Source organism: Micropterus salmoides, unplaced genomic scaffold (genome assembly GCF_014851395.1).
Source record: "Micropterus salmoides isolate LMB-PRFRI ecotype aquatic unplaced genomic scaffold, ASM1485139v1 Ms_hic_scaffold_2, whole genome shotgun sequence".
Classification (NCBI taxonomy): domain Eukaryota; kingdom Metazoa; phylum Chordata; class Actinopteri; order Centrarchiformes; family Centrarchidae; genus Micropterus; species Micropterus salmoides.
The window spans coordinates 39,142,617-39,156,064 of NW_024041150.1; the positions used below are offsets into that span (position 1 = coordinate 39,142,617).

The 13,448-nt window shown below is 46.5% G+C and overlaps 2 protein-coding genes and 1 pseudogene across 4 annotated transcripts in view; all 3 read right to left on the reverse strand.

The window, feature by feature from the left end:
• The window catches only part of LOC119912524 (trichohyalin-like), a 729,783-nt gene that overhangs the window by 122,497 nt on the left and 593,838 nt on the right, over positions 1-13,448 (reverse strand). The window lies entirely within an intron of this gene.
• LOC119912551 (testis-expressed protein 9-like) lies at positions 2,621-4,173 on the reverse strand. The gene is made up of 2 exons (XM_038731792.1): positions 4,051-4,173; positions 2,621-3,136 (listed from the first exon to the last, which is right to left on the reverse strand). Exons 1-2 carry the CDS (start codon positions 4,159-4,161, stop codon positions 2,858-2,860), a joined length of 390 nt encoding a protein of 129 aa, XP_038587720.1. The 5' UTR covers positions 4,162-4,173; the 3' UTR covers positions 2,621-2,857.
• LOC119912537 overlaps positions 4,905-13,448 on the reverse strand; it is a 452,474-nt pseudogene continuing 443,930 nt past the window's right edge.

Genomic DNA, 13,448 nt, shown 5'->3' on the forward strand with positions numbered 1-13,448 from the left:
TGTTTAACAAAGGATCATTACCCACAGAAGAAGATGGATAACTAAAACTCTGTGCTTAATTGGGAAGAAGATAACCAGGCTTCCTGTTAATTGACTGTTTCCACCCGCTGCTGCAGCTGGAATAGTCGCCGTGAACCCGCTACCGAGCGGAATCTCGGCCTCGCCAGGATCCGATCCTAGAAATACCTCAGATGGACACATTCCCATTGAGAACTGGTGTTTTCATCGTCGCTACCAAGAGCGAACTGAATAAGAGGCTTAACTAAAGTTTCTGGGCAGAGAGATAACGTTAGACATTATTGTGTTGGTTATGCGCTGAGCTTCATGTTGATTGTGGATTTATGGCCCGCTGCTAGATATTGCTGTGTTTACGTGCTCAAGCAGCTGTGTTAACATCATCCAGGCCACTTAAGTCAGCTGACCATATCCTTTATCAGAGTTAAAGGCCGAGCATAGGCCAGTGAACACTCTCGTTGATAATCGGTAGTTAGGACACCATTACACAGCCTGAATTTGTACTTGTGATACTGCTGTGCTTTATTTTCACGTCTGTACACAATTGCTAATCTCTGTCCAAAGCAAAGTCAGCATCCGCCCATTGAGGAAAACTCATTGTGCATGCTGTGTGGCAGGGTGTAGTTACGTTGTAATTCACCGTGATAATTAAACCCACAGACATTATCTTGTACCATCTCACTGTTTTACCTGCTTTCCTTGAAGTAATCACACGCTCACTCGCCACATGACTGGTACGCCGCCATTTTTGTAGTTCTGCATAACCTACTGAGAGAATAGCCGCCATTTTGGACCTGGTGTTGGACAACCCCTCACACACGTGGGTACACACCCCACTTCCCTCTCTCTCTTCCCCTTTCCGGTCACGCACACTCACACCCTCTCATCTCAACACACTCCCTTCTCATTTGTTGATTGTTGTATGTCTGATTGTTTGACTTAGATTAGATAATAGTTTTTATTTGCTTTATGATAAATAAATCCTGTTATACTTTTAAGAAGTTTTGTGGTTATTGAATATTGTGACATCAGTTGGTTGTGACGGCCAGTGTACGGACTCACTCTTCAAACTCACCGATCATTGAATGATAATGTTTGATTATTGACAATTTATAGGTGAACAAATCCTTTTAGACTGATTTCATATTTGGTTATTTGTTCCTGATTCCAGGGTGGTGACACGCATTTATTAATGATAATTAATACATTTTAATATTAATAATTAAATTAATATTTCTAGAATATCTCTGATATTCTGCCAATAACCAATCCTGATCCTACGTGACCCCGACAACCTGCTGGATATTCTAATAACGCCCGGAGACAAGGGAGGGGAGTACCATGACAACATAAACTGACCAATAAAATTGTGCAAATAAACTGAATGTTGAATTAATTCCACAATTAATACTTGTTTAGAAATGATTACAATTATTGAAGTTTAATAACTCGGTTCAGGAACAAAGACTTCGCCTCAAACACACCTGATTTTAGCACACAAAGTATTTAAACACACCTTTTCTGTTCTCTTCCCTCTGACCAGATAAAATAAAACAGAAACTGTGAGATTTAAAACTAAAAACAAACAAATAGGTTTGTGGAAACAAATCAGTATCAATGAAAGATGAACCTCTTTTGTCCTGGTCTCCAGATCATTCTGACTCCTCTGCTTCTCCTCTTTGAGCTTCTGGACTTCAGCTGTCAGTCTTTCCAGCTAAGAGGAGAGGGAAGATAACGACAGAAGATGAGAGAACTTTTCACTTTTAATTTCACAATTAATGTATGTGAGTTATAAACAATAAAACATGACAGGAAGGTACTTCATGGTCTGACGTGTGCAGCATTTTTAACTGTTCATGTTAAAGAAAAGCAGCAGGTTTCTAGTTTTATAGATGGAGCAAAGTCACAGTTCTTTTGCACCTTTAGCCACTGAGAGGCAGCAGAAACAAGTTGTGAACAAAATATTAAAGGTGATGTAGTGAATTGTTAAAGAGATTCTCTTTTACATGTCCTGCAGTTACATGTTAAGTTTGTATCACCTTATGAATGTTAATCCAATATTCATGACAGCATTTGTGTAGAAACTGCTGTAGTAAACATGGATGTTCACAATTTTGGATTTAAAATACTTGAGTGAAATTAAATTTAGACCTCAAACACACACAATGTGTTTTGGTGAGTAACACTGAATGTAAATATAACTTCTGTTATTCACAAGGAAACTCCACAGAGCACCTCCTGACGCGGTGGCAGCCCGGCTGTTGGTGAGTGTCCTGTTTCTCCTTTCCCTCACATTCTGGTTTCTCCTGTGCCCTCTCTCTCTCTGTGTGTGTGCTCTCTCCCTCCCTGCTCCGGAGCCCGGCTGGCTACCCACACCTGCACCTCGTTAACCTCCATCCCCAGCCGCCGCACCTGCCAGCCATCAGCCTCATCACAACCAGTATATCTACCCCGACTTTCCACACCATCCTCGCTCGATCGTTGCAGCTCCAGACCTGGTGTCGCCGCTTCGTTCTGGCGCTTTCTAAAATTCTCTCTTGCTTCACGTCCCCATTGCCTACTAACCCTGTCTCTCTGTTTCCCCCTGCCAGGTTCACTCACCTCGGCCAGCCGGGCTCGCTCGCCTGCCTCCTCCTCCTCTCGCCGCCTCCACAACGCCCTCCGACTTCCCCTCTCGCACCCCGCCTGGACCCCCAGTCTCCGCGCCCTCTCTTATCCATCTGCCAGCCTCCCTCAAGCCTCCAGCCTAAGTGCCCTCCGTTCCTCCAGCTTCTCGGTTCCCCGTGTCCTCGTCAGCCTCACCCACTCCTTCCACCCACCCTCGCCTCGAACCCCCTTCTCCTCAATAAACCTCTTTTCTAACCCTCAGCGTTGCGTTTGGGTCCGTTCTGTCTCCCACCGTTACACCTTCAGGTTTAAGGTCTGAATGTTCAACACATGATGATGATGAGTGTTGCTGAATGTCTGAGCATTGACACTGATACCAAATATCTCTATAAATATTTGGATACTCTGATACTTTTAGTTCAGTAGAATAATGAACCTCCTCTGTCTGCAGGATGGTCTCCGTCCTCTGAATCTGATCCTGGAGCTGCTGGACTTCATCTTGTTTGTCTTCAAACTGGGAGGAACGAGAAGAGGACACAATATGAGAGACATGTTTAACTATGAATGTATATCTGAGTTAATGTACTGCAACATGTCAACAGTAACAGAAAAACTATAAAACCTATATCATGGTTTTATTTGTGCGTCTAATTGGAAAGTTTCTGAAGTAAGTGACTCCCTCGGTGCACAGACTGGGTGAAAAGCACTCCTGCTGTTTTGGTAGCAGCTGGGCTCCATATATAATGTGGGGGTACAATAAAAACAACACACTTTGATTTGGATTGAAAATGTGATTTCTACATAAATTCAATCCTGTGAGTTTAAGTTCTTTATCATATCAAATAAGAATTTAAAATGCATCTAGAGAATAAAACATTAAAACAACACTTTAGCCAGAGAAGTTGAAAGGAGGCCCTGGTGCACAGGAATAATGAGCCCCAGTAATCCAGCATCTGTATAAACTGAATACTGAATCACACCTGACCAGCCTGAGAGCCTGTGCAGACGAGGCTGTGGTTGCTTTTTGGCAGCCTGGTGGACACACTGTGAGTCACTGCTAATAATCTTTAGCACAGACTGATTTACTGATGTTCTCTATCGTTACAAAATGCATCTACTGGTTGGACAGCGTGTAATCTAAATGGATTAAAGCATTTCTCCATAATCACTGCTGTTTTAACAGCGACGACAAACTGGCAGCAGATACTCATTTGAATGAAGCCACCTGTTTGTGTCCTCCACTGTTTATACAGCCCCAGAGTCATTTTGTTTCTAACTGGAAATCACAGCACTCTTAAAAAGGATAAAAATCATTCCAGTCTCAAACCCTCTTCGACCTGTTCCTGACCCAGACAGAGAAGCTAAACTGAAAACAAACCAGTAGGTGGCTGAAACCAAATCTGTTGACGAAAAGATACAAATACAAACCTTTTTGATTTTAGTGTTTAATTCCATTTCCAGGGTCTCCAGCTTTGACTTCAGTGTCTTCAACTCAGCTTCTGTCTGACAGATGACTGAACATATTATACAATCACCCATCTTTCAAAAAAGAAGCATCATGACTTTTGCTGAATAACAAGTGAAAAATCTCAGCTCTCATGTAGAAGAAATTTTGCATTTCATTGGCAAAGTTTCCTGGATAGTTTTGTTTCAAGTGAGTAACACAGTTATAAAAGTAACGCAGTTACAGCAATGTATTACTTATTGCTGTAACACAGTAATATAACTCATTACTAAAAGAGAATCAATAATATTATACCCGTTACCATCTCAGTAACGTGCGTTACAACACATTTTAACCCAAAAGTAATGGGTGTTTTTTAATAATTCACCAACACTGAGAAACATCAAACAGCAGAAAAACAAATCCATGAGTAAAAGAGCAACATTATTTCTTGTTGCTGTAATCCAGCGGTGGAGATTGTAGGCAGGGTGAGCTCGACTCCTCTTAACAAGACGTTAGCTCCCCTGATGGATCGTGCGTAAATAGATTTCTATATGTGTTTGTGCTTTAACGAATTACTTCCATGATTAGAGAGGCTGCTGTCAGTTCATCCTGATCGATCCTGTCGGAGCGTCGGGAGATTAAAATGATTAATGAGGTTATGCTGCTGCACCTCGTGCGTAAATGCACACAGTGTCTTTCTTAATGGGGAGACGATTCATCCTGTTTCCCCCCGACAGATATAACTGGCTGGCTGTCACTGCTCCTCCTGCTCACTGATGAAAGGAGCCATTTAGTAGTTAGGCTGACTCCTCATTCTCTCTTTGTTGCCTTCACAACACCGAACATCCACTCAACACAACAACCACCACTGACTTACAATGAACTTAAGTTTCTGATGGTGTGTATTCTCCCTCTTTGTGTGGCTCACTGAGTCTGGGCTGTGACACAGTAAATACAGAAAGATTAAGATTAAGACATGAACCTCATTGTTCTCCAGCTCTTCCTTCACAGTCTGCAGGTCGTTCTCCTTCCTCTGCTTCTCTTCTTGGAGCTGCTGCAGCTCAGCTTGTTTGGTTTCAACCTGGAAGGACAGCGAGAAGTTTTAAAGAGAGGAGAAGAGACAAATGTTCTTTTTACTAACATTTAATACTTTACACTATAAATTAATATCTGTAACAAAAAACACAAATAAGACTACTGTGACATAAAAATGTGACTTCATACTATAATCAATGTATTATATTATTAAACTAAAGATGAACCTCATTCCTCTTGGTCTCCAGCTCATCTTTCAGTGTCTGAACTCTTTTCTCAGCTTCATCCCTCCTCTGCTGCTCCTCCTGCAGCTGCTGCTCCTTAAACTGAAAGAGAGGAGAGACAGAAACAGGGACAAGAATCCAGACATGATTTTAGGCATATATATTTTATTAGAATTTGCAATTGATAAATTTCAACAGCATTGCATTTGTTTCTTGCCTCTCTACCTCGTTAATTGTTGTGTTGTTTTAATCAGGTATGCGATTGGGGCAAAAAAGCAGGAAAATATACTGAGACCCCCCCACACCTTGATAAAACTGGCGGCGGCTCTATTATAACATGGATGGTAAAGCAGGAGCCATGACAATAACTTATTTGGTGGATGTGTTGCAGTGGGAATCAAAGACAAATTTCTGATCCACTGTTCCATCGCAACCTCCCTTTAAAAATTATTATTTTGTATTATTTTTTTTACCAAACTTCAACAGCTACATGTGCAACATGCAACATGAAATAATTGAGTCTATAACTAAATAATATAACTACTAACTTTCAAATTAGTTCAGTGGAAGTTAAAGCAGCAAAGGTTGTTTTGTGTATTGATAAAATGTAATGCATTTCAACTCTGGCAGCGGGCGGGCCAGTTTCACAGGATCGCGCCAATTACACAGAAGCCGTTGCCATGGTTACCTCGCGGAGCACTTGTTTGCCTCTCTGTTGATGAGGAGCTTTTGCTTTGAATGTTATGTCCTGTTTATGTACTTACATGTTTGGTCTCCCTTTCCCCTTTCTTGTCCTTCACACTCTTCATTGTCACTGTTTCATTTATCATGAGCTGCTCTCTTTCTGCTTCAATCTGATCTTCAGGTTTGTTACTTTTAAAGCGCTCCTTCTGTTCTCCTTTATCCATTTCATTCCTGTGGCTTCTCTTGCTCTCTGTGTGAAAATACAGGCAGTAGAATTAAAGTCATGTCCTTGCATCACAGCATATGAGTCTAAAATCAGGTGTTAATGGGCTACAAAAATAAGACACCTGACAATGACGTGTAAATAAAAGTAGAAAAAACACCACATATGTTAAAAATACTGACATTTCGATCAAATTAAATTTACACAATTAATCACATTACTATGTCCCATTAATCTGTAATTAAGTTGCAACTCACTGATTCTGTTCTGTCTCCATTTGCACACAGAAAAAAAGATAAGTAACAAAATGATCATGATGCAAGCAGCCAAACAAACAGCCAATCCAACCGTGATGGGGGACAAACTGAACTGGACCTCAAAGAAATCATCTGAAACAATAAAACACAAAATAACATGGTGTTTATTGAACACTAGACTTCAGCTATTTGAAACTAAAACATTGATCACATCATCAATCATTTCTACCTGGAACCTGGATGTGAGTGTCTCTGGTCTGGTTGATATTCTTCTGTTGGACTCTACAGGTGAAGCTGTTGCTGTGTCTCTTCTCCACAGTCACTCTGCTGCTGACAGTATAGAGGTCATCAGGACCTCTGACTGTCTCTGTAGGTCCAGCAGAGAGGAGGTTTCCCTCACCGTCCAGCCAAAACACCTCAGGCTCTGGATACCAGCCTGTAGACTCACACTGTAACACCACTCCCCCTTTGTGTCTGTCAATCCCTGCTAAACTGATGACAGGTGAGGAGACGGCCCCTGATGTTGAGCAAGAGGAACAATTAAAATACAGGTCAGTTTTACAAAGACTGCATTAATAATAAAAAAAGATGTATAAATGTAAATCTACAACATTTCATTGTGTCCAATTCTTTGGTAAATATTTGCAAAACTAATGAGATTCCAGCCTCAGCTGCACTTTGTGTTTGGTCCAAATGATCAAATGTTAACATGTTAACACATTGAACTACAACAAGGTAAAATGTAAACCTGCTAAACATCTGCTTTTTTTTCAGCTTTTATGTAAATTAAAGAAAAAATAAGGACCAGTTGGACCACACATTACTAATAATTTTCAGTGGTAAATCTGCTGCCACCAAGAACATGTAACCGTTAAACTGGTGTTTGATGGCTGTAGTTCAACTCTTCATGTCCCAACATGAATGGCTGAAAGCTGTTTTGATCCTACCTCAGTTATTCACTGGATACGCTGCACAGACTACACACCAAACTGCACTACACATACATCATGTATCTACTCACCAACAACAAGCTCAACGGAGGCGTCTGTGTTCATATCTGGAATGTAACATTTGTATCTCCCCTCATCAGAAAGTTTCACTTTGGAGAGTTTCAGTGAAATGTTTCCGTGCTTCAGTTCTTCAGTGAACAGAGTTGTTCTTTCTTTGTAGGATGGATTTTTTGGAGGATGGAGTTCCTGACCAGCACGCCACACATACACAAATCTGGGGTCCAGGTCTGGTCTTGCCCACTCAATAGTCTTGGCAGCAACATCCACTGCAGGCTGCAAATGACATGGCAAGATGATGTCATCTGCAACTTTTGCCACTATTGGCTGAGGAGAACCAATTAACTGAGAGTGACCTGGAAGGAAACAAAATAGTTAAATTAGTTCTTAGAGCAAAAAATCATACTGGGTTTATTTTGACAGATACTGTGATATGAATTTTTACATTTTTAAAGTAAACAGTGTGTTTGTTGCAGGGCTCACATACGGTGGCTCTGAAGGCTCACAAGAGGAATTTTTTGAGGACTACTTTTACGTTCCCGCGCAATACTTTTCTTCTTCTGTTCTTTCTGAGCCGTACGCTCAGCTGCTCTCAGTGCAACACTCCAGTATGTATCCGCTTTTTAAATTTTATTTCAACTGAGCATTTCCTATGTTGATATACAGTCCCCTCCAAAAGTATTGGAACAGTAAGGCAAATTCCTTTGTTTTTCACTGAAGACATTTGGGTTCAAGATCAAAAGATGAGTATGAGACAAGAGTTAAGAGTTTCAGCTTTTATTTCCTGGTTTTCACATCTAGATGTGTTAAACAACTCAGGACATAACACCCTTTGTTTGAACCCACCCATTTTTCAAGTGAGCAAAAGTAATGGAACAAATAATCTTAAAGCAAATAACATTTAATATTTGGTGGTATAACCCTTGCTTGCAATAACTGCCTCAAGCCTGCGACCCATCGACATCACCAAACTGTTACATTCTTCATTTGTGATGCTATTCCAGGCTTTTATCGCAGCTTGTTTGTTTCGGGGTGTTATGCATGCTGGGTTCAGGTCAGGTGATTGACTTGGCCAGTCTAAAACCTTCCACTTCTTCCCCTGATGAAGTCTTTTGTTTTGTTGGCAGTGTGCTTTGGTTCATTGTCCTGCTGCATGATAAACTTCCTCCCCATTAGTTTCAATGCATTTCTCCATAAATTGGCAGACAAAATGTTTCTGTCCACTTCTGAATTCATTCAGCTGCTACCATCATCAGTTACATCATCAATAAATATTAATGAGCCTGTTACAGAAGCCGCCATGCACGGCCAAGCCATGACATCACCTCCACCATGCTTCACAGATGAGCTTGTATGCTTCGGATCATAAGCAGTTCCTTACTTTCTCCACACTTTGGCCTTTCCATCACTTTGGTACAGATTAATGTTGGTCTCAGTCGATAAGATTGTGTTGCAGAACTTGTGCGGCTCATCTCTGTACTTCTTTGCAAATTTCAATCTGGCCTTCCGATTCTTACAGCTGATGAGTGGTTTGCATCTTGTGGTGTGGCCTCTATATTTCTGCTCTCTGAGTCTTCTTCCAACAGTGCATTGTGAAACCTTCACCCCTGCACTGTGGAGGTCGTTGGTGATGTCACTTACTGATGTTTTGGGGGTTCCCCTTAGAGGGAACTCGAACTGCGTCGGTTACGACACTATGGGAACGCCTCTAGGCGAAGCAGGTCTGAACGTGAATGAAATCACTCCAATCCTATTGGCTTGTTGCTAGAATGGTAAGGTGTGACGGAATAACCGGAGGAGTATAAAGCACACCTGTACACACTCATCATTAGCTTTTTTCTATTCAGCAGGCGCTTTGTATGTTGTTTGAAGAAAGCTCCAGTCCTACAAGCAGTATGTCTTACCTGAAGAAGAAGTCTACCAGCATGTCCGGCAACCAGATGTACAGAAGGTGTGTTTTTTTTCTTGCCCTCGGTACATCACGGATGGAGATTCTCATGAGATGTGTGTCTCATGTTTGGGGATGGAGCACGCCCGGGCAGCTCTCGAGGGGGCTGCCTGCGCCCGTTGTGAAGCCCTTTCCTTGCGGGTACTGAGGTACAGCATGGCTCTCTTTTCCGAGGATGGCCGGATGTGTTTTCCCCGTGGTGTGGGCCCTGCGGCCGCTGAGGCGGCCCGGCGGCTTCACTCATGGGGTTCACAGCGTGATCTGTCGGAGGATTTCGGGACGGCTGAGGCTTTTTCCCAACCTTCATCCGCTGGCTCCGTCGCTTCCTTTCCTCGTTCAGGAGCCTGTTCTCGGCTTCTCCCGCTCGTGGTTTGGATCCGGAGACGCTGCAGCAATCCGACTCCGAGGAGGCGGACGTGCTCAGCGTAGTGGACGATGACTTCCGGGTGTCGGGGCGGCGTCATCTGGCGGCACCACATCTACACTCGTGGGGAAGGCGTACATGGCAGCGGGCCAGGCAGGTGCGAGCTTGCACACCATGGCGGTGCTTCAAGCCTACCAAGCCGACCTGCTACAGGAGATGGTTCAGAGGGGCGGTCCCTCTGAGGAAGATCTGGCGGAGCTTCGCAGAACCACGGAGCGTTAGACGCAGGGCGAAGCGTTCCGCAAGTACCTCCCTCGCCGGTCTGGACCCAAGGCAGCTGAGGCTGCCAGGCGTAGGTCCCTTCCCTCTACGAGCTCCTACGGAGAGGAGAGGAAGCAGAGTGTCGTTTCTCGGGGGCCCCCCCGAGGAGCTGGGGCAGCGAGACGGCGCTCTCACCCTCAGCCTTCTGAGAGACGCGATCTGAGGACCGTCATCCAGTCCCGACGGAGCTCAGGGAAGACCGGGGTAGGGGAGTCTTTCTCCCCTCCCACACCCCCTCCACCCCCCCCGGAGGCCGATTGAGGTCCCCTCCGCCGTGGCAACGGGTGATGTTATCCCGCTGTTTACACGTTCAGGACGCACCTGCCACCATCGAGTCCACGCCGTACTGCCTGCCCCGAGGGTCTGCAGTCAGGCGGTGTTCAGACTCACTCACCGTGGATCTTCGGCGGCTCTCCCCTGCCGTTATGGGGCTTCAGGGGTCCACCAGAAGATCACACGAGACACGAGGTTCCGTTGGCAGACTTTGCAGAGGCTTGCGGAGGAGCCTGACGAACATTTCTCCGTGGGTCCTGCGCACTGCCATACATGGGTTTCGACTACAGTTCAAAAACCCTCCAAAATTCAAAGGGGTGGTTTGGACTGTGGTCCGCCCGGAGCAAGGTCCGGTGTTGGGACAGGAAGTTCGTACTCTGCTGAGGAAAGGGGCCGTGGAACGTGTCTCCCCCCCAGACAGAGACGCCGGTTCTACAGCCAGTACTTCATAGTCCCCAAGAAGGACGGAGGGCTGCGCCCTATTTTAGATCTGCGGGTTCTAACCGGTCTCTGAGGAGATTCAGGTTCAAGATGCTCATCATCCCCGCCACCATGACGCACATCCAATCTGAGGATTGGTTTGTCACGATAGATCTAAAGGACGCCTATTTCCACGTCTCCATCCGTCCTTCTCACAGGAAGTTCCTGAGGTTCGCCTTCGGGGGTGTGGCTTACCAGTATCGGGTTCTTCCATTCGGCCTGGCACTTCCCCTCGCACATTCACCAAGTGTATGGATGCAGCACTGGCCCTGCTGAGGCTCCAGGGCATCCGGATTTCAACTACATCGACAACTGGCTCATCCTAGCCCAGTCTCGAGAGTTGGCGGTTCAGCATCGAGATGTCGTTCTGGCTCATCTGTGGCGTTTAGGGCTAAGGCTCAACGCAAAGAAGAGTGTGCTGGCGCCCACCCAACGGACTACGTTCCTAGGGGTTGTATGGGATTCGACAACGATGCGGGCACAATTGTCTCCGGCACGTGTCGACACCATATTGGCTGCCGTGAAAGGGGTGAAGTTAGGCCACGCCATCACTATAAAACACTTTCAACGAGTGTTGGGTCTCCTGGCGGCTGCGTCCAGCGTAATACCATCTGGACTGCTGCACATGAGACCCCTGCAGTGGTGGCTAAGGAACAAGGGTTTTTCCCCGAGGGGAAATCCTCTCCGTCTGATTTGGGTTACGCGCAAGTGTCTTCGTTCCCTATCAGTTTGGAAGGAAACTTGGTTCCTGTCCCAGGGGCCCGTGCTGGGAGGGTCTTGTCGCCGGCTGGTCATTTTGACAGACGCAGCCCGTGAGGGAGGCGTCTGTCGGTCATGGACGGCCACTTTGCAAGGGGATCCTGGCAGGTGCATCAATCCGAGTGGCATATCAACTGTCTCGAGATGTTGGCGGTGTTCCAGGCTCTAAGGAGTTTCCTGCCCGATCTCCAAGGCCACCATGTCCTGGTTCGTTCCGATAACACAGCAGTGGTGGCCTATCTGAATCACCAGGGCGGTCTGCGCTCGCGCCCTCTGTACAGACTGGCGCGTCAGATCCTCCTGTGGTCCCAGCAGAGGTTACTATCGCTCAGGGCGATGTATCTCCCGGGGACGCAGAATCAGGGAGCAGACCTGCTGTCGAGGCAGGGGCTGAGGCCCGGGGAATGGAGACGTGTATCTGATTGCGTCTCAAGAGACTACGCACTGCCCGCTATGGTTTTCTCTCGTTCCTCCAGCCTCGTTGGGTCTGGACGCCATGGTACATTCGTGGCCGAGGCTACGTCTGTACGCTTTTCCCCCATTCGCTCTGCTCTCGGGGGTTCTGGAGCGGGTCCGCCAGGACAATGTCGGCCTACTGCTCGTAGCCCCGTTCTGGCCAACCCGTGTGTGGTTCTCGGACATCATGTCGCTCCTGGACGGCCCGCCATGGCGGGGTCCTCTGAGGAGAGACCTGCTGTCCCAGGCGCAGGGCCGGGTTCTTCACCCTTGCCCCGCCATATGGCGACTGTGGGTCTGGCCCCTGAGGGGGCACAGTACCTAGAGGCGGGTCTAACAGCCGGAGCAGTCGAGACCCTCCTGAGCTCCAGGGCCCCGTCCACACGGAGGATGTACGGCCTGAAGTGGAGCGTTTTCTCCACTTGGTGTAGGGAGCGGTCGGTGGACCCTGTTACCTGCCCGGTGGTTCAGGTACTTGAGTTCCTCCAGGACCGGTTCTCTGCTGGTCTTTCCCCTTCCACCCTCAAGGTGTACATGGCAGCTATTTCGTCTTTCCACACCCCTCTGAGGGAGGGGTCCTTGGGGAAACTTCCCTTGGTTGTACATTTCCTCCGTGGTGCCCGGAGGATGAGACCTGCGACTCGGTCCAAGGTTCCCACTTGGGATCTGGCAGTGGTTCTTGAGGCGTTGGCTGAGGCCCCCTTCGAACCCCCGGAGTCAGCTGAGGCTAAGCACTTGACCCTCAAGATGGCCTTTCTCCTTGCTATCACCTCTCTGAGGAGTGTGGGGGATCTCCAAGCGCTTTCGGTTTCCCCGCAAAGCCTGGAGTTTGCCCCGGGGAATATTAGGGCTATCCTGCACCCTCGTCCAGGATACATCCCTAAATTGCCTTCTTGTGCGGCAGGGTCCACAGTGCTGCAGGCATTTCATCCTCCACCTCATGTGACGGCGGAGGACGGGAGACTTCATCTGCTCTACCCTGTCAGAGCACTGAGTATTTACACTCTGAGGTCCTCCCGTTGGAGGAAGGCTGACCAGCTGCTAGTGTGTTTTGGGTCTCCCAGGGCCAGGCTCCCTGCATCCAAACATACTATTAGCAACTGGATTGTTCAGACTATTTCCCTGGCCTATCAGGTGCGTGCCCATAGTGTCGTAACCGACGCAGTGTCTCGTTCCCCTTCTCAGGGAACCAGGGTTACATACGTAACCCGAGACGTTTTCTTCACAGCTCTCACAATATTTCTGTCATCATTCTGTTGTTTTCCTTGGCCGACCTGTTCGACGTCTGTTGCTCAGTTGCCAAATTGTTGTGCTTGCTATGCCCGATGTTTGTCCAATGGCTCTGGTC